Below are 27,929 nucleotides of genomic sequence, written 5' to 3' on the forward strand. Positions count from 1 at the left end.
ACCTTTTGATTGATGGCTCGACTGGCCACTGATTGGACGGAGCCACTGGTTTATCCCGCCTTCTGCGTTTGCTGATTGGACCACTGACTCAGCGCCAAACAGGGTCACAGGGCGGAGCGGCTCATCGCTTGCACGCTGTTTGCGTACCAGGATAGGAATGACTTGAGTTTGAAACAGGTAATTTGGAAACGTTTTTTATTTGAAGATGTTAAATACTCTTCGATGCATGGGAGGACAGATACATTGATTTTTTATTTTTATTTTAAATGTTTGTATTGTCGTGTAGTCCAGTTATTTTTAATTTCCAGTTATAAGATCCTAAAATTTGGGGCATGCAGGGTGATTTTTTATTTTATTATTATTATTATTAATTTTTTTATTTTTTGGTTACTGAAAGAAAGAAAATAGGCTATATTTTATTGTTGCAATAATGTAGGTTAGTTATATAATAGATGGTAACTGTAAATGCAATATTGTTTCGCCATATAAAATGAATGAAAAAAAGATGATGCATCCGAAAGTTTATGTTTGGATTGCTAAACAATGAAAAACAGCTGAAGATTTTATGCCTCATCTGTTTTAGGTTTTCATCATTTGCCCTCAAGTCAATTTTGCAGTGTGCATTAGAGTGTTAAAATGCACTTAGAGGGGTGTAGCACAGTGGATAATGGTGACTTTAACCTTTCTGTTGTAGATGTCTAAACTGCACCCAACCGTGATCCTTTGACCCACACTGATTGTTTTGATTGTGGTACACTGGCTCTAAAGACCACCCTTAAGGAAATCTGGTCTAAAAGTATCATAGAAATATTGGCAAAGCTTAAATATTGCATCTTTTGCAACACTGTGTTGTGGTTCTACAGGTTTTTAGAAAATACTATAGTGGCCATGTAGTGTTAGGAGTAAATAACATCCATGGGGCCTTTGAGGGTCTTTAGTTTCAATGTACCATGTCATACATTGGGTGGGGGCTAAATAGGGACAGTCCATCTCAAGTGGTCCAGTGGAGTTGGTTGACCATTTTTAATTTTCCTTACTTTTTTGAGTGATTGCATCTATGTATTGGTATTGCAAAACCTTTTTTCACTTTGTTTAACCACAGCACCATCTCTGTGTCATAAATATTTGACACATTCTTGTTATCTTGTTAAGTCCAAATGTAAAGATCTAGATTGCTCAGGGTTCCACTTATAGGGTCAATTTATAATGGGAAGGATTTGGGCCTTAATTTTTTTAGGGAGATTAAATTAAATTTTTTATATGCAGAACATGCATACATTTCAGGTTTGAGACGTTTAAAATACACATTTTGACTAAGAATCTCAGTTTGTATTTGTAATTTTTATTGTCTGTTACAGGTAATGCCACCTGGAGACAGACAGTCATTGGAGAAGAACTTTTCCTTAGATTTTATCACTTACCAGCTGCCATAAAATCAACTATTTTTCTTTCTCAACAGATTACCACAGTTTAATATAATAATAGCTTTCATGTAGCTCAAACAGTAGAGCATGGAGCTAGCAGTGCCAAGGTCATGGTTTCGGGAAAACAAAAAAACTGATCAAATGTGTGTATGTATCTTGTATCTTGAATGCAATATAAGTTGTTTTGGACAAAAGCGTCCGTAAAATGTAAATAATAATAATATAATAATTTAATTTTATATTTTAATAAAATAGTAGTTAAATTCTTTAATATTTTAAATGATAAAAAATGCTATTAAAATATAATAAATTAATATTTTAATTAAGAAAAACATCAATGATGTTATAAGAGTGACATCATTAAACAATTATGAAACTATTCACAAAACAAAAATGCCAAATCCCTCAAAGAAAGCACTCCCTCTTTTGTGTAGGCTCCAGGATTGGTTCAAGGTTGGATGCGCGTGCCCTTGTTTCTGGCGCGTGCTCCGTCCTTCAGCAGAATCCCTGCGCGCGATAACGCGTCAGCATCAAGCAAAGGATAACTAATATTTCCAATGAATGATACGTCTGATAGCTGACGAACTGCACGAGCTTGATCCACTCTGGCATCGCTGATCCATATATCAGGGGGAGACGGGGCGTGTTTGAGGTGAGAATGAACAGAAGTCATGCTTTATGATTGTGTTGTGCATTTTGTTGGTGATGCCAGGTTTCTGAGGAGTCGTGCAAGGGCTGCAGTTCCGCCTGAGGAGCTGTCTGTGGTTCTGAAAGGATGGGGTGTTCTGTGCAAGGCTGAGCATTTTTGGTTACACGAAAATTAGCTCCCTGCTCCCGTTTCTCGCGGGTTGAAGCAAGATAAGACAGCGAATCTCGCTTGACACATCATAAAGCGTTCGCATGCATGACATACGGGTGCAGCGCGAGGTAGAACAGTGTTTGCATTTAATTGGCTTGTCCCACCGATATTACAAAACTGAGAAGTGTGTCTGATCTGTGATCTGCTGTCATCAGATTTTCAGCATTTACTTAATATTCTGTTCTTTTTAACCTTGAAAGGAAAATCCTCAACCACCAGCAGATAATTGATTTAGATAGCCAAATATTGTTGTAATCCAAATGTTAGCTATGCATTTTGGTTTCCCCTCAAATACCGTTGGTAAAGCATGGTTGTAATTACAAATGACACAATCAGGTGGGGATTATCACAAAGACATTGCCAACTGATCAGTTCTGCGGTGTTGTAGCATCATAAATACTTAGATTTCTATTCAGTTACATATCATACAAGTTTTGACGTTTTAAGCAGTCAGGGATCATTTTTTATTATTATTATTTATTTGTGTGTGTGTGTATGTGCCTTGTTTCTCCCTATCAGGTGTATATATCCACTGGAGTAGCTGTTTTGCAGAGTTTTTGTTGAGTTTTTGAACCATGGCGAAGAACAACAGCCTCCATCCAAACAGCAATGGAGAGACGGACGACTCGCCAAACATGCTGGTTTACAGAAAGGTAGGACTTTTGAATAATTATTTGAATGGTTACTTTGCGAAAGGTATTGCCTTTTTGACAGAACAAGTAGTGTAAGCTTTGTTTTTTTGGAAAGTCAGTTGCTGTGTGGACACAAATCTTGAGATCTTGGTTACAAAAAGCCATTAAAGGAACACTCCACTAATTTTGAAAATAGGCTCATTTTTCCAACTCCCCTAGAGTTAAACAGTTGAGTTTTACCGTTTTCGAACAGTTTAAAAAAAAAGAAGAAAGAGTTTGTTTACCAAACATTGACCTTTTGTGGCTATATGGGGTTGTCACTATGGGAATATGCTATTAAATAGCATATTACATTTAATCTTTTGCCTTTATGACAATTTTCCCTTGTGACTGTGAGTCCCTCTGTAGGGCATTTTCTTGAGAAGCAACAGGAATGGAAAAACTCATGTTTTGAAAAAGGAGAGGTGGACATCAAAACTTTTTTGACCTTTCTTACTCTCCATCTTTCTGATGATTGGTAATTTGCTCATCAATGCTTGAGTCAAAGTCATTTATATTGCTGATTGGGAACTAAAGTCTGTCATTGTGGCTGAGAGCCACTAATGTACCACTCACCCTATGGAGACTCAAAAAAGGAACATGAATTTTTCACGAAGCCATTATCACATATTTAAAGACTTGTGTGGCAAATTACAGTTTCAGTCATGGTCAGTCGTTGTATCATTAATTAGTAGCCTGCTTAAATGAGCTCTGATGATGAATCAGGTATCTGAGTGCTTCTCTGTGATGAATTCATAATTCTAGTTTTTATGCCGACATTAGGACTGGGCAATCTATTAAATATTTATGATGTATTTGTAATGATTTTGCCCAGCAATATCAAATTAATCAACACTGTGATAATACAGTTTTTATTTGTACATTTATTTTCTTAAACGGTAGCATGGCTCATTTAAACGTTTTTATAAATCAATTCAAATGGTTAGTTTCAATGAAACTCATAATAAATATTTAGAGAAAGATGCATTGCAGAAAGATGCGTTCTGCTGCCAGATGGTGTAGTTAAGAAATCTACCAGCAGGGACTAACAAGGCCATGTTAACCAGCCAAACCTTGATCCAATCCTCTGATACAGCAAAGACTTGCGACCCAAACCCCTGTGCGATCACGACTAGCATTTCTTCTGTCCTGTACCAGCTTGCCCTCCCGTCTCTCTTGGCCATGATAAATTTTCAATCTGTTCCCTCAGGTGTGGCTGCAATATGTTGTCAGAACATGACAGTCAGATATAGTTTGGAGACAGTGAATCATTCATCTATCAGAGGTTGCAGAATCTTCCTGCAAGACTCTATTTATTCTTCCTTCTTTCATTTCATTTCCTTCACCCTTCAGTTGATTTTCACATTTCCTCCATGCTGCTTCAGTCCTATTAGGTGTGCTGTGCTGTGAAGGTGCAGGAAGGAGAGGTGCTCTGCAGTCAGAGATACTGTGGCTCTTCTCGTCGCATCACAAGACATTAACTCACCCAATTCAGAACTAATAACTACTGGCCAGTCTCTTATCACAGGCTTTTCTAACAGATCTCAAAGAGCTGAAAAGATTTATGAAGGACCTTAGGCAGAACAGGACCACTTTTCCCAAAAGCACCGCAACCCTAAGTGGACTGTAAAAATGGCCATACGAATCATCATAGAATTACAGACTGTTTCCCAAAAGCATTGTAAATTAAGTAGTTCTTGAAAATCTTAGATGTACGAGTCCTTGGGAGTAACTGTAAAGAGGCAGACTTATGCAGATACCTGCAGGACAAAATTACACCTAAATTTAATACAGTACTTTTCTGATGTGCTACACTTGACGCATTATACAATTAATTCTACTTATTTTATTTATTTTATAATTAACGTGTGTATATTTTGAAGTAGCATGTAAACCACTTTCTAACATTATGTACTTATTTGCTCATTTTTTATTTATGAGCAATGCTTCACTGTTACCATGTGCTCCATAAAAATGATAAATATAACAGAATAAAAATAGTACACTTACATAATTACAGTAGCAAATAAAACACCAGTAAAAAAGCACTCACTAGATTGATCAAACAGTTGAGAGAATATAATATACTGTAAGTGTTTTGTGTTACCATAGGAGGATGGTGCATAAATTTGTTCCAATTCAGTATGAACAGATGGAATTTCTAGGCTTGTTTGCCCACCCATGAGTTTGTATTCCTTTGGAAGAGAGAGAAATACTGTATGATGAGGAATTTGGTGGAAAAACTGGCTTGGAAATGTTAAATCATAAAGTGCACTTTGTGTGACCAAGAGTGTCCACCAGTAATCATGAAAAAGTTGTAGCTGCTTTTGGATGCATGCCAATAAACTCCAACTGTAAGACTTTTAGAGTGTAATTCTCAGTAGTCTACTTGATTAATTCCTTAGTTGATGATAAATTCTCAATAGTTTTCTACTTGCTGTTGGAAGTGTAGCATATTATCAAGCAAGATGACTGCAAGATATTTTTTTCCCAGATTAAAAATCTACTTTCAATAAGCTTTCAAACCACATTTTAAATGTGAATACCATTAAATCTGTTTGCAATATAGTGCACAACATGATCTGTCACCATTATAAATTAGTAAAAGTCACAGGACCTAAACTTGAGCCTTGTGGGACTCCTTTGTAAACCTGCAATACTTTCCAATTTTAGTGTGACTTGATGAAAGAATCAGCAATGCTAACTGGAGGGAAAACATTGACATTTATTCAGCAACTTTTCTTATACCTAATTTAACGTTTAAAAAAAAAAAAGTTTTAAAACCGATGCACACCTTTATACACCCTCTTCTCGCTCAACACCTAACACAACGGTGTAATGAAATAACGATCTTGTAGATGATGGCAGTTTTACCTTACTTTGTGTTTTGTAGCATACACCTGTACGTACTTGAGCTGTCCTGTTCGTACTGTGAGGGAGAGACAGATTGAGAAATAGACAGATACAAAGTCAGAGAGAGGGGGAGACAGAATGTTAAATCAAGAAGTGTACCTGGTGTCTGCTACATAGTTCCAAAGGTGCTGGAGAAAGAAATGAGTCACATGTCCTTCAAATACATGCTTCGGCTTGTTAGCAACACAGTTCTACATGCAAAGCTGCTGTCTTCACACTGCATTCCACATAAAGTGTATATTGTGGTGCTCCTAAGGCACTTAATGATGAAAGAATCAGCAATGCTAACTGGAGGGAAAACATTGACACTCTCAAATTTATTCAGCAACTTTTCTTATACCTAATTTAACGTTTTAAAAAAAAAAAGTTTTAAAACCGATGCACACCTTTATACACCCTCTTCTCGCTCAACACCTAACACAACGGTGTAATGAAATAACGATCTTGTAGATGATGGCAGTTTTACCTTACTTTGTGTTTTGTAGCATACACCTGTACATTCTTGAGCTGTCCTGTTCGTACTGTGAGGGAGAGACAGATTGAGAAATAGACAGATACAAAGTCAGAGAGAGGGGGAGACAGAATGTTAAATCAAGAAGTGTACCTGGTGTCTGCTACATAGTTCCAAAGGTGCTGGAGAAAGAAATGAGTCACATGTCCTTCAAATACATGCTTCGGCTTGTTAGCAACACAGTTCTACATGCAAAGCTGCTGTCTTCACACTGCATTCCACATAAAGTGTATATTGTGGTGCTCCTAAGGCACTTAAGCTATTGTTTATAGCCAGAGGGCAGCATAAATTTCCCGCATTAAAAGAAGCTCAGAAAAAGGAAGTTCCCCTTCAGGAACTCGAGCTGCGTCGAGATCGCTTTGGGAACGCCCTTGCGTGACCGCGTTCTGAAGCACGTGTCAAACTGAAGGATCTTTAGACTTTCTAGCTATCACATTGTGCTGAAAATGCCCAGTCACACAAACTGCTGCTGGTGAATATAAAGATCTCTTTTAGCTGATGGAGACACCAATCTGTTCCAACATGACCATCTCCACTTCTGCCTTCTTCATGCATAATTCATATCCAGACCAGCATGCTTCTTTTTTTATCACGCTGTACACCCTATGTTGAGTGACTACTACAGTATCTTGGCCAAACTCTGCACAGAACAGCTCATTTTTTTATGTGGGCCTCCATACAGTATGAGGAAACAGGATTGACCTAATTGAGTGTTGAATGGCTTGTCTTTTCTAATCCCTTCTTCTTGATTTGAGGAATGCACATCCTTCATTGGTGGTCCGTGACCCTGAGTGGAGTTGTCATCGGTGACAGACTATTATGACTCATCGTGTGCTATCTTAACGCTCTACGTATGCCTATCTTCCGGCTGTTACGGCAATATGGTTTTGAGAGTGGTAACATATGTGCTGTTAGCGGGGGTTGTAGTGGGGAATGAGATGGAAATGAGGAATTGTCTCTTGGATGAATTTTTAGACTCAAAACCATGTTGCGTGACTGACACTTAAACGGATGTGCCACCTTCTCTTATTACCACACTTAACATTATGTTCTTTTGACTGTTCTAGGTCTTTGTTGATGCTTTTTGTACTGTGTGTGTGCGTTTGTTTTACACACTCATGTGCACCTCCTTTCCCACATTCAAGCATTATCCAAGCATTATGTGTGCATTCATATACATGTTTTTAATGCAGTATTTATGCATTAAGAAATACATGTACACGACCATTCAAAAGTTTGGGGTTGGTAAGATTTGTAGTGTTTTTGAAAGAAGTCTTTCAGGCTGTATTTATTTGACCAGAAATGCAGCAAAAATAGTAATATTGTGAAATATTATTACAATTTAAAATAATTGGTTTCTGTATTTATTTGTTTTAAAACATAATGTATTCCTCCTGTGATGGCAAAGCTGGATAGCAACCATTATTCAGTCTTCAGTGGCACATGATACTTCAAAAATCATTCTAATATGCTGATTAGGTGCTCAATAAACATTTCTTATTATCATGTTAAAAACCGTTGTGCTGCCTAATATTTTTGTGGAAACTGTTACTCATTTCTTTTAGAATTTTTTGAACAGAAAGATCAAGAGCATTTATTTGAAATAGAAATCTTTTGAAACCTTATACATGGCTTTACTGCAATTTTTATCAATTTATCAAATTTTTTTCATTTATCAATTAAATGTGTCCATGTGGAGTAAAAATCCAATGGAGTAAAAAATCTTACTGGTCCCAAATTTTTGAATGGTGGTAAATGCATAATTTTTGAATGCATTTTTTTTGCACTATAAGAGCCACAAAATAGACCATTGTCAAAGTAGATATTCATATTTATTTTGCTGTGGTGTACTGAAGAATTTGTTCTTCAACAATCAAGTCATACAGCAGACTAGTAGACTGCAAGACTGGCTTATCTATAATATTTTTAGCAGTAGTGCTTTAAAGGGAATGACTGCAGAGATGCAACTTTTCACAGAGCGTTGTGCCAATTGCAGTGAATCACTGATGACAGTTAACTCTGTCTGAAATGTTGCATCCTATGTTTAATTTAATTAACTTTAAAGCCCTGCCACTACAACCATTACAGCACCACTTTTCCAATAATTTGACCGCTTTCAATAAATTTTAAGACAGTTACTGTCAGTCTTCAGATTGTCTGCTGTGAGCGATGTTCCTGTTATTTTGCATAGTCCATCTCAAGTTTTTTGTAACAACCAAGATATTATGCAATAAAACATTTACAGATTTAGTAGCGCTCCCTGCCCTCTTAAAAGTGACACCTCTCAAGTTCTGTTAGGGTTGAGCACCAGGTTCTGGTAATATGTTGTAGCGAATCAGCTCAAAGGGGAAATATGAATAATTAATTATAACTAGTTATAATTAATTATAAATATTTAGATCCGCTGTAAGTATTTACTTGACATCTCAGTGTCAACTGTCTGTCAATTCTAAGAACGTTAATTTCCTGGTTAAGGAAAATAACTTTCTTATGCACGTCTCGCCTGTTTGAAAAAGAGTCCTGATGCACTTTGGGGCTCCAGTTGGTCTCTGCTGAAGTTAGTTGATGAGAAAGAACCAGTTTGAGTCAGAGGATCTTGATGAATGGAAAGACTAGGCAGGAGCCTGGCACAAGCTTAGGGTGGTTTTTAACACTCTTAGCTCAGCATCTTCTCCTGGAATTCCTGAATCTAATGGCGCTTTTCCACTGCGTGGTACGACTCGGCTCGGCTCGGCACGGCTCAGTACGGCACGGCACGGCTCGGAATCTGCAAAAATGTCAACAATTCTGTGTTTTTCTGTCAGTATGGGGTGCTGTGTGTACATTAATGAGGAAAAAAAATTAACTTAAATGATTTTAGCAAATGGCTGCAATATAACAAAGAGTGAAAAATTTAAGGGGGTCTGAATACTTTCCGTACCCACTGTACGTAAGGCACAATATGTTCAAGTGACTGTAAATGGACAATGTTTGAATGCTCTTTTGGACACTGGTAGCTCTTTATCTTTGCTCAAAAGAAATCATATGTCACATGTTCCATTTGCTAATCTGGTCAATGTAGAATGTGTTCATGGGGATGTGAAGCAGTGCCCTCAAAAATAAGTTAATGTGTGTGTACAAGACCAGACTTATTTGTTGAATGTGGCTGTTGTAGAGGATTTACCTGCTGACATGATTTTGGGGAGAGACTTCCCAGTGCTTACTGAAAATTAGCATTCTACCAAAGACTGTGTAACCACTTCTGACCATGCTGCTGTTGCTTATACTGTTGTAACACGAGCCCGGGTTAAAGCACGTCTGCAGTCTGGTGGGACTAACGGCCCCAGAAAGACACGTCATCAATGACGACTAGAAAAAGGTTTTGGTACCCCAGCCCCTGAGGTCCAAAATGATAGTCTTGAAGTTCATGGCTGGAAGTTCTCAGAAAACATAAAAAAAGTGAAAAAAAGTGAAGTGACATGTGGCCAAGTATGGTGACCCATACCCAGAATTTGTGCATTTAACCCATCCAAGTGCACACACCGTGAACGCACACCCAGAGCAGTGGGCAGCCATATTGATGTGGCATCCAGGGAGCAGATGGGGGTTCAGTGACTTGCTCAAAGGTCTCACCTCAGTCATGGTATTGAGGGTGGAAGAGACTCCCCCCACCGACAATTCTTGCCGGACATGAGGCTCGAACCCACAACCTTCGGGTTACAAGTCCGACTCTCTAACCATTAGGCCACGACTGCCCCTTCAGAACTGCAAAAAGCTGACGAGTCATTGAAACCACTGTGTGCTAAAGTGTTTGAGGGAAAACAAGCTGACTTGTGTGGGGAAAAATATGTTATTGTTGATGATGTATTGTACATGCAAACCCCTGAATCCACCCGTTTGGTTGTCCCTACATGTTGTTGTCCCATTGTTTAAAGGGGTGGTTGACTGCGATTTCACTTTTTTAATGTTAGTTAGTGTGTAATGTTGCTGTTTGATCATAAACAATATCTGCAAATTTACGAAGCTGAAAGTTCAATGCAAACGGAGATATCGTCTTTTAAAATTCTGGCAGTTTAATGCCTACAAAAACGACTGGTAAGGGACTACAACAAGTTACTTCCCGGGTCCGATGCGTTTTTTAACAAACAAAGCATTAACACATGTTAGATTGCACCCCATAAACACAATCAAGCCTATAAAAAAAACAGTCAACCACCCCTTTAACACTTAGCCCACAGTATTCCTTGGGCAGGACATATAGCACTCCAGAAAACATACGCTCGCATAAGCTCACGATTTATTTGGCCCTCCATGTACACTGATGTTCAGACTTATTGCACCACATGCCAAAAAAACAGGGTTGTGCGTTGACAGGAAAGGGCACTTTTACTTCTTCTGCCTGTGATATCTGTCCCTTTTCAGCGTATCGCCATGGACATTGGAAAAGAGTCATCAGCGATTTTGCGACAGGCTATCCTGAGGCTTTCCCTCTTCGATCCATTACTACGCCCAAGATTGTCAACACCCTCATCCAGCTGTTGTCCAGAGTAGGGATACCAGATGAAATCCTCACAGATCAAGGGACCAATTTCACGTCATGGCTGATGAAGCTACTGCATCGACAGCTAGGCATCACAACGATCAAGACCAGCCCATACCACCACCAGACCGATTGACTGGTGGAGCGCTTTAACCAAACGCTCAAGAACATGCACCACAAGTTCGTCTCTAACACTGGAAGGGACTGGGAAAAGTGGCTACTATTCTTTCTGTTTGCCTACAGGGAGGTACCACAAGCATTAACAGGCTTTTCTCCATTCAAGCTCCTGTATGGATGGCGGGTCCAAGGGCCACTGGATCTCCTGCGAAAGAGTTGGGAAGCCCCTTCATCTGATAAGACGACAAAGTCTGAGAAGGGCACTGTCCAGTACGTCCTTGAGATGAGAGACCGCCTGGAGCGCTACAGGGAGATGACCCAAGAGAACCTCCGACAGACCCAAAAAGCACAAAAAATAAATGGTATGACCAGCACTCCAGAACCCAAGTTGCAACCTGGAAAAAAGGTAATGTTACTGCTCCCTACCTCAACAAACAAACTGCTGATGAAGTGGCAAGGACCCTACACCGTTGTTTGCAAGATGGGACCAGTGACATATGAGATTCATCATCCCGACAAAGGCAAGGCTACACAGACTTACCACATTAATCTGCTGATAGAGTGGAAAGAGCGGAACAACACTGCTAATTTGTGAAGTGGAAGAGGATCAGGAGGACGAACAACAAGAACCAAAATAGCAATTTAAAGACTGCAACAATCACGGAATAAAACAAACTTGCGTCCCCTTCTCTCTCAACGGTTCTCTTTAAACTAATTTTAATCCACCAATCAGAATACTCCAGCCCGTAAAGGGGGTGGGTCCATAACTTTTACAAGCCAATCAAAACAAATAATTTTGCTTAACCATATTTGCATACCAAAGAATATAAATACAGATGAACACTCTTAAAAATAAACACAGTAACAATCTCAACTGTGAATGTTTACAATCAAAATGCACATGGAATAATCCCACTAGCAATAATTGACAGGTTTACATATTTGTTGTGTATTTTTCAGTAACCCCAGGGACGCGGGAAGTAGGGGTGCTGAGGGGGCTGCAGCACCCCCTGTTTTCACATGGTTGCAAATGCAACGCCAAGTTTGTTCATTTAAATTTATTCAGTTTTAGCATTTAATAATTTATTTGTAATGATCTCTGAAATGTAAATTGTAAGTGGGCTATAATAAACCCATGTTTATCTTTATAAACATGATTAATTTTACTTGTGATGTTTTCTATTTGGGATGATAATCCTCATGAACACGTGACGCTGGCGCGTGGTATCAGACATGAACTATACAGAATGCGAACAAGATTAACTGTAATACAAGGAGATAATGGCGCAAAAGCGAATTTCAGATTTTTTAAAATGCCCATCCCAGCAAAAACTTTCCAAAATCGGCATCCAAACAACACCAGCCCCAGCACGAGCACCGACGTAAGTGAACCAGCCCCCCCCGCCCCCCCTTTCACCCAACACGGACACCCACAGCACCCCCAACCGAAAACATCTTCCCGCGCCCCTGAGTAACCCTGTTGAATTATTGAACATTCTGTGGTTTAAGTCTGTGCTGTTTTTCAATTGTTTGTTTTTGAATACATTCCGGTTAGCGATTCAGACAACCAGCCTGACTAGCTGATTATGAAAATATGTAGTTTTGTACATCCCTGTTGAATACCTGTTGTTTTTTCATTCTCCAAAGAAATACATATTTCCACAAATTTCTATCTGGAAGTCTGGAAAACAGGGTTGTAAAATTATATGTTTTGTTTATTTAATTAACGTGATGCTGCTTCTCTGACTATCCATACTTGTCTACAGGAGAGGAGAGGGCAGAGCATAAGTGAGGCTTTCATTTCTTTCGCTATGGGAGCCAAGCAGCAGACTTGAGGGGTTACGGGATTGACAGCAGAGTGGAACAAGTGGTGAGATCATCAATAAGTTGGGAAATGTGCAATTTGAGAGGGGAAATCGTTGGTAGGCAGCCAGTTGCTGTGAGGTGAAGATGCATGTCATAAATTATCAGCTTATGAATTTCTTGTGGATTCAGTGCTTAAGTCGCATTTTTACGTATTGCTATAATTAATTCAGTAGCTGAGCTGTGGCTGTGTTAATGAAAATTAATTAAATGGACACTTTATGTATACTTAAAGAATTTGAGAAGTTAGCATTTGTGCTAAATTTAATCATGCATATACAGAAGGATCCAAAAATCAGTTTAAAATATCAAGTTAAAAAAATATTATGTCTTAATATGTTAGTATTTAGTTTAATGCTTTAAAGGGGTCATAATCTACATTTTTTTTATTAATGTTCTCTGAGGTTCACTTATAATATTAGTGTGATTTTACATCAAAAAGCATCATAATTTAGAAGTAATAGGCTATTTTCTATCCTGTTTTTGAGCCTCTCTGTAGAACAGTCTGTTTTTGTAGGTGGGGTGCATTCAAGACTCACAAGTAAAGCCCACTGCTATGATTGGCTAAAGTTTCGTTTATTAAAATAAAAGATGGACATACTCTGAAAACAGCATGGGTCATTTGGGTTAAAAACTTATAAATACTCAGTATATATCAAACAGTCTTGGAACGGACAATGCAATAGTGGTAAAAACACGTTTACTCACGTTTATGCGTTGCGACATTACTGTTGGATCAACTCTACTCAGACTCAGCACTGCATCGTTTACTTTCAGTCTATCTGAAAAGCCTGCCTCATACTGTCTTGTTTAAAAATGAATCCGTAGTAAAGTAAGGCAAGGTAAGTTTATTTACATAGCACATTTCATACACAATGGTAATTCAAAGTGCTTTACATAAAAGGAAGTATAATAATAATAAAAAAAAATCACAACAATAAAACAGGAAACTTAAAAACTTTTAAAATGATTTAGAAATTGATTTAAAATTAATAAAAAAAATAGAAAATGATTATACATAAAATACAGTGCAATCAGTTCGGACGTAGCACAGTGCTCATTCAATAAATGCACAGCTAAAGAGATGAGTTTTGAGTCTGAATTTGTGGCTAATGTGCAAATGTGGCTAATGTTTTAGCACATCTGATCTCTTCTGGAAGCTGATTCCAACTGCGGGCGGCACATTAGATTTTTAGTTGTTTGACCCCTAGAGTCAAGGTATCCATTCACTTTGATAACTTCATCTTTGTTTCTAAATGCAATGACTTCAGTTTTCTCCTTGTTTAACTGAAGATCAAAATAGGGGCAAGACCCTTTTGGGGTAGGGGCGTGTTTGTTTTGGTGATTTCAAATATCAACATTGGCTACCAGAAATCGCTTACTCTGCCTTTAACAACTGCAGTTTTCAGGGATTTTGGAAACGTCCCAGAAAGAAGTGAGGCATTCACCACTTCTTAGAGATCTGCTTCTAAACAAAAGTAAAGTAAACAAACAAACAAACAAACAGTGTTTCACTGACACAATCTGGAGCTCTTTGCTAATTTTACCATGTTTACACCAGACGCGAGAGGCGCAACACGACTATAGACAACAGAACCCATTATAATCTGCGATTCTGTCTACACTTGATGCGGCACAGATTGACGCAACAAATCCCCGACAGTAAACTGATGTCCCGCTCTATTTCTGGCATACAAGCATTCGCGCTGCTTCTAACCTGAAAGAGAATTGACCTATCGTTAAGCCCCTCCCATCAAATGCAGATGAGCCAATGGCAGTTGAGTATCAGTTGCATGGGGACCAGAACTCGGACATCTTTAGGTTTCAGTGCTATAGAGAAACATTGGAAGATCCAAAGCTCTCATCGGTTTGATGGTGTTTATGCTACAAAAATGGCAAAATGATGTGCCTGGGTTACTTATAACACTGATTTCAGGTATCCTGAGAGGATGGGCAATGGAATTTATTTTATTCCATTTCCTAAACCCAAACAAGACAGAGCATTCAACCCCAATCCCAATGAAGACGAAAACCATTTTCTGGTTGTCATACTCTCATTAAGTTTCTGCTCAAGCAGAACGTTAATGTCATCTTTTCCTTCAGCAAGGTGTCTCTGGCTAAAACTAGCTAACGTTACAGTTAGTGAGTCCATCCTAACTGTTCTCACGTCATGTACAGTGTAGGTCAAAAACACATAAACGAAGGTCTGCATTTCAGTGCCCCTCCATATTAAACTGGTTAAATGTAAATTAATTTAATCCTACCCTACGGTACATGAATTCTGGATGTTGTCATCTGCAATCGTGATGGTCGTAACATGAGGCTTCTCCCGCTTGCATTGTGATCTGTAAACCCTTGCTACCAAATTAATCTTGTTACCCACCATATTTATTTTAAAATATTTTATATATCCCTCCATGGCATATTTAAGTCCCATTTGAATGTTGGTTCTTCTGTGTCCAAAATTTATCAAAAACATCTTGGGACAAGGTTATCACACTGACAGGTGTCACTTCGCAACTCTGTTTGTTTGTCAGAGTGAGCAACAGTAACTAAGGGGGATGGGGCTTACACAAAGTCCTTTTAAGGCAAGTCATGTCACTCGGCATGTCATCTTTGAAATGCCTCTCGGGCATGCAAGTGCAGCTTGCTTTGAATCTCTTTGAATGGGGAAACATCAAATTCTCTAAAACTGTTCGCCGAGTTTAAGATTAAATTTCATATTTGAAATCACCAATGGACTCTGACAACAACTGTCATAAATGTTGTTTCTTTTGCTCAAATAGCGTTAAAAAAAGCTAATTTTTCAGGCTAGACCAGCCAGTGCGCATGCGCAGTCCTGAGCGCACATCTCAGAATGCTGACTGTTTCTATAGCAACTGGGGCAGCTGCAGTGATGCGCTGACTTTACCAATTAGTGATTGGCTCTTTTACTCAGAAGGTGGGGTTTCGTTCGATAGAGCGGCCATATTGAGTGTTGCATTTTTCCTCATTCAAAACTATACGAGTGACACATCTTGTGTATTCTAGTCTTCGGGCTTACCGATAGGTCAATTGGATTTGCGACATGACGCAACAGTGCTCGTGTCCGATCTAGATATGTTAGGATCACAAGGAAGGCAATTCAAAGACTATTTTTCACAACTTATACTACACAGTGTCTTGTAATCTTGTAATGTCATACGTATAATCCTGTGTTTGCATCTCTCTAGTATTTCCTCTCCTCCTACTACAAGCATGTATCAGTGGGCGGGGCTAATGAGGCAGTGATGTAGAAGCAGTCATTGATCCTCTCCTGCAGAGGCAGTGCTTAGCTACACTATTACGTCATAAAGTGGCACATTCCAAAACGAGTCATTTTCTGAGCTAGGTTTCAATAAAAGCTGTTTTTAAACTAATGAGAAAGTTTTTAGTTTTGAAACTTACAGGATGTTTTTATAGTACCTGTTATATGACCTGTTATATGTCAAAAGATCAAGGGAAATTTGATTTCTCAGTTCATGATCCCTTTAATGACAGCAGCACTTGAGCTGCATAAATATTTTGCACAAATTTGCTGTTCAGTTAGCGATCTGGTGCAGAATCTTCAATATTTCTTCTTCCTTTTACATTTTAACATTCTTTTGTTTTTAAATGTTTATAATTATAAAAAAATTTATTTCCAGGTTTAAAAGAAATCCATATCAATGATACAGCATGACTTGCGCTTATTCTTCATGAGAGTGTGTATAGACCTGTTTTATTGATAATACTGATCTATGTGTTTGTTTGTTTGTATTGAATTGTTTTGTGTTGTGTGCATTGAATGCTAATTAGGGTCATAGATGTAAGTGAGTGTCCTAATAGTGCTGTGAGTGGGAAGGTCTGACTGCATAAACGATCCGTGTCATATTGACAAGAGAGTCAGCCAGCCAGAAGACTTCAATATCCATACATGAGTCTTTGCTTCTTAACAGAGAGACAATCAGATGGGCATGTCAGTCAATTAAGTCTCATCTGTTGTTGTATCCCTCAGGAGGCAAATAGACATTTGTTTATTTGACTAGATTTATGGCAGCTTGAATCAAAATGAAAATCATTTAACACTGTAAAGTTAGAGCAAAGCTTTTGCTGTCTTGAGTAGATGTTCATAAAGTCAACGTGTTTACTTCCATAATGTGATGTATTTCTATTTGAAACAGGATATAGATCGACTTTATCTAGTAATATGACTAAAAATAAGTAGGTTTGGTGATATCAGTTGAAAATGTTTTTTCAAAGTCTTGAATATAAAACGAGTCCAAGTTTTAATGAAAGATTGGTAGAACAAACACATTCTTGGAGCTGTATGGAAAACTTTTATATTTATTTTGTGTTACCAGCGTAACTATATGTTAATTTCAAGTAATATTTATGTATTTATTTGTTTACTTATTGACATATTTTATTTATTTATAATTACTATATTTATAATTATAATTTATTTTTTATTATTTTTTATTTTTTATTCATTAATATTATATTTATTTATTTATTTATTTAAGTAATTTTTTAAATAATTGTCTGTGAAATCCTACCTTGAAATATGGTTTCAATTAAGCATCGCTCTTATGGATGGACTTACTAAAACATGAATAGAGATCCATTAATATAAATATACAATATTCTATACACACAGACACACATACATACATGTAAGTAATGCCTGGAAAGATATTTCGACATCTGAGCTAAATTGGTCCCTAAGGTGTAATTTAGTGTGTATAAATCTTCTTCCAACAGGCAATTAGGACTACAGTAGTCAATCACATTCATCTTGTGAAGTGTTTGAAAAGGTGACCTGTAGGTTAACCACAAAAGGGAGCGACTTAAAGCAGCTTGGTTCATTTTTAATGCACCAAAGCAATTTATTCATCCAAAGTAATCGTATAAATAAGATTTGTTCTTTGCATACGTTCAAGTAGTCTTTGAGGGCTTTTCTAGTTTATGCTGCATATGATGTTCTCATTTCCTAATGCTTTAAAACAGAATCGTTATATAACATACTGTTTTTTCCCCCAGCATTTTGAAAATGAGGCGTACCTTGCAAACTGATTGGCCAGTTCGTCTTGAACACATGTATCAGGCTGTTCAGCCCATTGTACATCCCTCCCTTCCTTTTCTTTCTTATCACCTCCACAGAGACATTCAATCCTATTTCTCACATATTAAAGCCCTTATATGAAATGGAAGTCTCCAGTCACCTGCGTTCCCTCCCTTCTTTCACTCTCTTCATTCATGTTTTTCATTCTGCGCTCTCCATCTTATCTCTCTGCCATCACTGCAGCTAATAATTTTTTTATCTGCTTGCTGATATCACGAACCTCTGATGTTCTCAACCGGTTTTGCTTCAGCATCTTTAGAAAATGTTACATTAGGTATTATATGGTGATCCAGCACAGTACCAGTATTGTTTATCTTGTTGCTTACCTATTGTTTGCTTTCTAAATGCCTGTTGAATTTTATTGGTTTCATGCTTTTGGCAGGCAGTGATTCACTTTATCCTCACTGCAAGTGAACCTGTATTTAATGCAGTGTGGGTTGTGTTTTCTTTACTTTGTGTAGTTTTGGGGATGTCATGCAGCCTGTCCATGTTGATATTTCCCCTAATTGGCTAGCATCTGTGAAAGATTAATTTAAACCAAAATAGCATTGAGTTTGAGGAGACATGCATCTTTTTACATAAATAACAGAAGAAATGTGACATTTTATTCTTCCATTAAGCAGAGGTGGGCAAACTATGGCCCGCCGGGCACTTTCATTCGGCCCATGAGGCAGCTGGTCCAAAATGACTAATTTGATGTAATATCAGCAAAACCCCAAAACAGCAAACAAAAATAAATCATAATTCATGCTAGTATGCAGACTAATGCAGATATAAAAGAGGGAGAGATTAAGCATGTGTGAATTACCAGAGTACTGCATGTTCGTCTCTCAACATTTTTTGGCAGCAGCATCTCTACCAATAGTGAATCTGTAAGTGAACCTTCTTCAAAAACAGTGGGATTATTGAGAAATACCATGTAGCTGTTTTATTGATAAAGTTTCTGTGCACATTTGTTGCACATGTGCTCGTAACTGTGTGTCTGTACTGTATGTGAGTGTGTGTTTGTTGGAGAGAGGGGAAGAAACAAAGAAAGATACGTGTGAGAGAGAGCGGGAGAAAGAAAGTGTGCTTTTCATAGGTAGGCTAAAAAAAAAGTAATTTTGTGGGGAAAACATGGAAATAGTTTGTCCTTTTAATGTGATTATTTATTAGCTATATTTATTTGCTTAGTCATGGTGTATTTGGATTTTGGTTCTTCTACTGTTTTCAGGATTATAAATCAAGTTTTTTTTATCATCTGAAACGTGCTGCGATTTATATTCCAAAGCCACTTATATAAAGCAATCAATGTCAAGCGCAAATAATGCACATTTGGATTGTTGAATTTCCCACACGCTGATAGTTTCAGTTTCGCTTTAAATTAATTTGTTTAGGCTTGGCGTTTATAATAAATATTGTTTATAGTGACTATAATTTTTGGTTGTTTTATACTTTTCTTTTTCCTTCCTTTTTCTGTTCTGAATGCTGCAAAGTGTAAAGGAATTGTTGTGGAGGGAGGGGAACAAAAATACATATTCATAATGTTTTATTTACATTATTTCTCAATGAAATTATAACAATATACATCAATTGACTTATATATGCTCATGAAAAAACAAGTTAGAGATGGTACAAGAATAGAACTGCCATGTATACTTCCATGTACAAGTACACATACAGAACAGTAGTAACTGAGTGTCAATTAATTAATTATATATATCCCCTTAACATTCCTGTAAAATTAGCCTAAAATGTCTAAAAAAGGCATGCCCAACGTAAATTGCATGCTGAACCATTTGGAGTATATGCATGGTTTTGGTCTCTTTTTTTCCTAAACAGAACAAACCTCAGAATCACTGTAAGTCTTAATGGTATTGAGTATAGAACTTTGAACACACTGACAAAGGGAAAAGAAAACATTCCACCTACATTTTTTTTGTAAACAGATGCCTGCAGATGACTATGGCTGGGAGCTATTAGCTGAAAAACACAATGGGATCACAGCATGAAGCCTTGTTGGCGGTCTGACAAAGACACTGACTGTACCTGCTGTGTTGATTGTATGAAAAATACACATTCAGCAGATCAGATCAATAGCTTCCATTTAGTCTCTTCAGTTAAGATTCCCCTAGTTGTTGCATAATATTACATGGTATAATGGTTAATGCAGACATTTACTTGAACTTACTTTCTCATTGGCTCTAGTGCAGTCAGAGAAGTATAATAAGGATGATGTCCACTGTCTTGGACTCCAAGCTCTGCACAATGTTCACAGGTGTCTGAGGACTAACATCTGCCATTTCTTCAGCGATGATAACACTTCTCTTGAATATTACAACACACAGAAATATTAAAAGTAATTTGTGGCATGTTAAGAGAAACAATCAGTTATTCCTGTGTGTCTCTGCATGCTGAGTGAAGAAGCAACTAAAGTAGCAACAGAAGTTATAAACTGTGATTCTGTGTTGTAGTCAGTTACATGTGTTTTGGCAGAGGTGAGCACCTGTACAAGTCTGCTTACATTTAGCAACTGTAATAGCAGGACAGAGCTATTGCAGATAGTCTCAGACATACTGATTAGGGATGGGCGATATGGGCTTAAAAATATATCACGATATTTCTGGTATTTATTGCGATAACGATATCAATGACGATAATTCAGGGAATCCTGTTTCTTTAGAGAAAAGTATTATCTTTCCTATTTTTACCCAAAATAGGGTGTTGTGAGCATTAATGAGTACACGTAATGTAAAGACGTTTAATTCATACTGGAAGCCGGAGGGCGCTCTTGCACAGAAACTCCACATATCCATAGCAGAAGTAATACTACTGACGATGCTCCAGGAAGGCAGAGCCGTTGAGAAACAGATTTGCGACACGCTTTGATCTCGCCACCACGCGGTCACGTGGTTCATGGAGCTCTCAATAGTTCCAAACAACTCTGCGCTGTCAATATGTTTGAATGGGTCATATTAATTAGAGCACGACCGATATATTGTATCGGCCGATAGGAGCCTTTCCAGATATATCGGTATCGGCGAATATGCCGCTGATATGCCACCGATATGGATACACAGCCCTAGTAAACACTATAGGCTCACATAACTGTACTTAGATCAAAGATCCAAAACATCTTCATTTATTAGCTTTAGGTGGTAAGCACACTGAAAGTTTTCGGGCAAAGCAAGAAAGCCATGTTAGCTGCAGTCTCGCATGCAAATGTAACTTTTTGCAAGTTATTTTTATGAGCGCCTGCTAAGTAAAATACTAAAATGTAAATGTGCATTGATGCTTACAAAAAACATTTAACAAAAATGTTACCATACATCCACATCTCTTGGTAAATAATCCATTGTTATTTGCACAGCCCACAGCACAGCAGATAGACGTCATGTTGCAATTTGGTCCTACAAATGGCGGCTGCACCACTGTGTGACGTCACTTTAAAAACCTTTTTAAAGTGACTTACATAGCATTCAGTGAATACATTTTATTAATTTATACATTCCTTGAGCACTGAATCCTCTATTCTATTCTATTCTATTCTGTTCTGTATTGACATTTACATTTGATATTTATGCAGTGAATACATTTTATTAATTCATACATTCCTTGGACATTGAATCCTCTTTCTAGTCTACTATATTCTACTCTACTTTACTTTATTCTATTCTATTCTATTCTGTATTTACATTTATATTTGATATTTATGCAGTGAATACATTTTATTAATTTATGCATTCCTTGGACATTGAATCCTCTATTCTAGTCTAGTCTAATCTAGTATAGTCAATGCCAATCTTAAGTATCAAAAATCAGTTAAAAAATGAAATTTTGTCCAATTATTTTTTAGATTATATTTATGGGCTTTTATGAATGCTTTTATTGGAAAGTACAGTGAATATTATACTGTGAATCTATTGGGAGGATGAAACTATTGGAATGGGATCAGACAAGATACAGGTTTAAACAAAACCTCATGGACATCCCTACCAGAGCTCTGTGACTCCTATGTATACCAAGCTCTGACTGTTCAGTGGTTTTTATTGTATTTTTAGGCATTAAAGACAAAGTGAAGATGATATAAAGCAAAAGGCAAGCACATTGACATTTCTAGTCTGTATCCATTATCTTTGTTCTTCATCATTTCCTTCCTCTTACTTTGATCCATCTCTCCACTCTCTTTTCTTATTCCTAGCCTTTTATCCCTTCCCTTGGAACAGTCTGGCTTTTCCATCTTCTCACTGTCGTCTTTTCTTTTAAACTTGAAATGCTTAACCTCGCATTTCTCTTTCTCGCTCTCTGCTGTTTCCTTTATGTGTCATTGTGAGATCCCGCCTATGATCAGCTGCATGAAGAAAAGCTGAGTTGTCAGGCAGGAGATGGAATGACTCTCTGCCACAAGACGCTCTTGAGTGTGGAGAGCCGTTAACACGTTATTGCACTGCTGACTGGGGTTTGGATTAATTAATTTCAGTGCCGATTCCTCAGTACACCTTTTAACGTAAGGTTATGAGAGTCTCTAATCATTTTAAAGCTAAGATGAAAGTCAGCATCAGCTCAGATGTTGTTTTGAGACGTAACTGATGCAAAGTAGCTGAAGTACTGCTCTGCTAGTCCGGTTTCAATGTGCCAGTGTGTGGATTTTTGTCTCTAGTCCAAACCATTTAGTCAATGTTTTGCTAGTTTGCTTGACTTTGTTAGCCCGTGCTAGTAGTAACTAGTCGTAACTACACCATTTTGACCCATTAAAAGCATAAAAAATAACAGTCTATTCAGAATAAATAAATGTTTTTTTTTCAACAACATGTACATTGCTAACGTTTAATTATAATTTATCAAATGCTTTGATTTTTATTCACTCATAAATTGACATTTAACTTAATTTTTATTTATTTATTAATATACTATAATAATTATTAGTTTTTATCTACATGGCATTGAATTGATGCTTAAATAATAAATGTATACCCTTTGGCATGTGGTTTACCATTAATAAAATTGAAAGCATGACCATACAAATTTGATGTGATTATATTCGGATCATATAGATCATTACAAAATATACATTCCAAATGGCATTTGTTAAATGGTGGAAAAGCTACTTTTCATGGAGTGTACTTACTGTATGGGCACATGCTTAAATTAAATAAACAAATAAAATGCAGGTAGAAGCAATCCTTCAGTCTACTCAGACAGAACCTTAAAAATGTAATGCAAAGACGATGCATTGATCCAACAGTCCTTGCATACTGTAAACTTCAACTGCACACATGATGTGTAGATCTTATGAGTTGCATTAATTGACTCTTTATATCCAATGGTGCAGTTTTTTTTTTCCTTCTCGAATGGCTCTTTTGTCTTCTATACTAACCACATTGCATTTGTTGTTTAGTTTTGTCTCTAGTTGTTAGTTTCTTTGTCTCTATAGTCAAAGCTCTCTCAGGTCACTGGAATTTGTCTGCAGAAGGTGTTAACAGGCTCATGTTCTGCGGGCATGTGTGACTTTTCCACTTTCACTGTGCTGTATTTTAAATCTTGTGTTATATATTTCTTCGTCTCCTACCATAATAGTGAAGATGTCATTTAGAACATGAATCCCAATCGTGTGAACCTGCATTGACGTAGACAGCTTGAAGGTATGGTATCTTACAGGAGAGCAACGCAAGCAGAGTGTTTCATTACCGGTTTGGTTGCTTTGAGAGTACCTCTCATAGCATTGCAAAGAGCGCTGCCCCATACATCACACACCGAGCCTCCAGAGAGAGAGCTGGCGAGAACAAGAGAAATGGAAAAAGAAACAGACAGAGGAAGAAGGCGGTGAGGGGACACTTATTGCTTCAATTGATTGTTCTCTAAAGTTTCTCCACACTTACAGAGCTACACTTTCTTCCAGTTTCCACAGCCTAAAATTCACAGTAATGTAAATGTCCCCCAAGCCCTGCCTGTCTGCATTGATACTTCTTGTTCTGTGGTGAGGATTCCTGAGTAACCTCAGGAAATCTCATCATCCTACCTTTCCCTTCTCTATCGATTTCAGCTAGAGCATCCGCTAGCTGCCAGCCTTTTCTGGACTTTTTGCATCAGTGTCTCTGACACCTTTGTTGAGAAACAGCAGGTGTGCTTTGCTTAATAAATTAGACACCTATCAACATAAGAAGAGATAGAGCATATGTAAAAAGGATGAAACCTGTCAAACCTGTCAAAAGTATAAGCATGTAAAATGAAATTATATTTTAGAAATAGATAAAAAATGAATCCAATATTGTGTCCCTTTTTTGCCGTTGAAATTACTTTACAAGATTACTTTATAAGATAATGTTTTCATGAAAATCATATTTTTGATGGCAGTGTCCCAGATATGATGGTCCCCTTGTGAGGGATTCTTTATTTTATTTCATTTCATTTTATTGTAAACTTTACCACTGACCCTTGTTTTGTTTTGTTTTGTTTTGTTTGTAAATTCTTCCAAAAAGAGTAAACTTAATACTTGAAATTTATTTGCTGTGTACCCAAAAACAAGACATGCTGATACACTTTGTAATAATACAAAAGATTGCTATATCTCGGCATGTAATCCTTTTTTGGATACACAGCAAATGAATCTCAAGTATTGAGTTTTTTACTCTTTTTGGAAGAATTTATTGATGACTTGAAATCATGTTACGTGCGGATTGAAATGAGTGCAAGATTATCCTTTTTCTCTCTTTTTTTGTTGTTTGTATCCATTTTGTTTTGTATCTATTTTTCATTAAACTTTTCTGATTATTCCTTTGTGCCCCCCTGGGGTTTCCTATAGTTTGACAACCCCTGCCTTAAGTGACTGACTCATTACATTTGGCTCATTATAGTTACCGCAGGAGTACCAAGAAAATCACAATAATATTTCATTTCTTTATGGCTTGTTAATTTGTATGCTTTTATGCGGCTGCTACACACTGTGTGGCTTTGCTAAATGTGTCCAGTGCACAGGATTTGTCTCAAGGCCAATGGATGGTCATAGTGTTTAATGACACAATGTTGTTATTAAACAGAACAGAACAGCCTAACAGAGAGCAGGTCATTTGTATTCATTTCATCTGGTCTCCCTTCTTTTCAACAAGCTCTGGATGAAAGTAATAAGGCGTTCTTTAGCTGTTACAGTGAGTGGTTGGTCTTTGGTCTATAACTATCATTTATTAATGCTAACATGTTGAACATGGAAATGGCTCTACATACTGTATGTTCCAGTACATTATTAAACATAATTTTCTTCATAATAATTATTCTCAGTTGGTGTAAGCTTGAAGCTTATCACAGTGGCATCCGGCTGGTGAGGACAAAGTCTCTGAATGCCTTGTTGTTATTCAGGACACACATGTGGATAAGAAGGGCCAGAGGTTTTGGGCTAAAAATAGTCTACAGTCACTCCTGATTTCATAAAAGACCCTAAAATGTGTCTGTTTCTCGTACGTTTATCCTTCGCACCTCTACTCCTGTTATTTCTTGTGTTTGCACATCTCTCTCTATCTGTTTCTGCATGCCGTCTCTTTTTCCCCATCTTTCCATGTCCTGAATGTTGTTTTATTTAAGAGCACACGTCAACTGTGCAGTAGCTGTTGGTTACAAACAGTTGACAATATTTATCTGCTCCTTTTCTCCCTGTCTTTGCCATGTTTGTCATAGAGGGACACGTTTTAACTGAGAGTTCAAATTGTTCTAATTTTAAACTTTACTGATGCAGCTGGGAAATTATTTGGCTTCAAAATTGGCTAAATCTGAGATAGCACTCTGCTTACTGTGAATAATTGTAACACATCTTTGCTTGTGTTCAGAAAATGTTTAAAGTGCTTTAAAATTTTGCCTTAAACATTTTTGACATGTGACCCTGGACCACAAAACCAGTCTTAAGTGTCAATTTTTCGAAATTGAGATTTATACATCATCTGAAAGCTGAATAAATAAGCTTTCCATTGATGTATGGTTTGTTAGGATAGGACAATATTTGGTCGAGATACAACTATTTGAAAATCTGGAATCTGAGGGTGCAACTTAAGACTGGTTTTGTGGTCCAGGGTCACATATTAGCAATAAATATCCACGGCCAAAATACTAAGAAATATTATATATTTTATAGATAGATAGATAGATAGATAGATGGAAAATATTTACTTTATATTAAGCTGACACTGTCTATTTTCTCTACCCATGTCTGATGTAGAATTTTGAAGAGGAACAAAGTTATGGTTTCCATCCAGATTTCTGACCTGTAGAAAGCAGAATTATTTTATGTATTTTGTTAATGTCAAATAAATGTACTTCGTTGACAGACCTAATACAGTGTTTTACATGTTGTTATAGTGTTCAAAGTTATGTGGTCTAGAGGTTTTTTAGTGGTGTTGTTGTGATTATCCTCAAATGCTGAATGTCAGCTAAGTGCTGTGGAGAAATACACTAAAGCAGGTTATTATGAGACATATTTATTTCAGCGCTCTAAATTAGTGTGCATGTGCGTTTGTGTGTGTTTGTATTTGTGTGTATGTGTGTATGTGTGAAAATGTTTGGTAAAAAGCAGCAAGTGGGTGGTCCGATTCATTTTCTGCGGAATCGTATTCTTTCAGAGCTGAGTCAGAACACCCACTAAAATCCCTCCCACACATGCTCTCATAAAAACACACACACACACACATATGCAATCACAGAAAAACGCAAATTCACAAGCACATGTACACAAAAATACGCAAAACAGAGAACGAGGAAGGGATGAATAGGGCTGCCCTTTAAGTCTGTCTGCGCTTGGCCTTAATTCCTTAACACACGGTTCCACCTCCAGAGATGATGATTATTTCAGCCAAACATATTACATAAAACCTGTTACAAATTTTAATATAACTAATTATTAGATTGAGGCTGAGGGCAGGGTTTTACTGGAGCGCTGAACTCTTTCAGTAGTGTGATATATAACCAGTACGGCAAAAATGAGGAGGTGTATGTGAAAACTACAGATGAAGTGAGATAATTGGCTAATTGTTGAGAATTGCAGCTTTGTTTGCTTGTATTTCTGTATTTTCTTCACCATTTATTGTATGTTTGTGTGTTTCTATGTGTGAGAGAGAGGCTTTAGTGGTACCACATAATCAGATGGTACTTTGATATACGTACAGTATCTCATGGTATTCACATGGTGCTACCTTAAATAAATACAATAGTATTGCGAATTATATTTGACCTATTCATAAATATTAGAACACAAAGATGATGACGTTGTTAGGAAAAACTACTAAGGGTGATGTTACCAGATGGTAAATGGTAATTGTTATTGAATGATTACCATACTCAGATTCAATACCATGGTGTTTGTTACCATGGCATGTTACCATCTTGCATTTAGTCAAAAAACACGGTATTGCTATAGTACACATCCAAAAAAACATGGTACTACCATGGAACAGCTTACCAGTGTCAAATTGAATGGTATAATTTCTCTCTATTTTTAAATCTAAGCTTAAATCTTATTTATTATCTATGGCGTTTAAGAACGAGTTAATTTTACCGTGTGTATTTTACTTTGCTGATTGTAATTTCTAAATGTATTGTTTCAAATGTTTCTGTACTGCACTTTGGTCAACCTTTGGGTTGTTTTAAAAACAAAAACAAACAATGTCCAAAGTTAATGGTAAGTGACACTTCGCCTTCATAGCTTAAAGGGGTCATATGATGCGATTTCAAGTTTTCCTTTCTCTTTGGAGTGTTACAAGCTCTTGGTGCATAAAGAAGATCTGTAAAGTTGCAAAGACTAAAGTCTCAAATCCAAAGAGATATTCTTTATAAAAGTTAAGAGTCAACCACACCTACCTAAAACGGCTCGTTCTAACACGCCCCCACACTGTAAACCCGAACAGTACTACTAACTTATAAAGATTAAGAACACTGCAATTAAAGTCTGTTAAATCGTTGATGCAACTTATA

At 37.3% G+C, this 27,929-nt stretch overlaps 1 protein-coding gene across 2 annotated transcripts in view; it reads left to right on the forward strand.

Moving 5' to 3' along the window:
- The first annotated feature begins 1,888 nt into the window (after positions 1–1,888).
- Positions 1,889–27,929, forward strand: part of LOC107717088 (regulator of G-protein signaling 7-like) — a 52,227-nt gene continuing 26,186 nt past the window's right edge. For both annotated transcript variants that reach the window (XM_016523735.1, XM_016523736.1), the window contains exons 1-2: positions 1,889–2,076; positions 2,803–2,936. In XM_016523735.1, coding sequence (XP_016379221.1) covers positions 2,859–2,936 — 78 coding nt within the window. In that variant the 5' untranslated portion in view covers positions 1,889–2,076; positions 2,803–2,858. The remainder of the gene's footprint in view (positions 2,077–2,802; positions 2,937–27,929) is intronic.

This window comes from Sinocyclocheilus rhinocerous, unplaced genomic scaffold (assembly GCF_001515625.1).
Source record: "Sinocyclocheilus rhinocerous isolate Xijiao unplaced genomic scaffold, SAMN03320098_v1.1 scaffold119, whole genome shotgun sequence".
In the NCBI taxonomy this organism is placed as follows: domain Eukaryota; kingdom Metazoa; phylum Chordata; class Actinopteri; order Cypriniformes; family Cyprinidae; genus Sinocyclocheilus; species Sinocyclocheilus rhinocerous.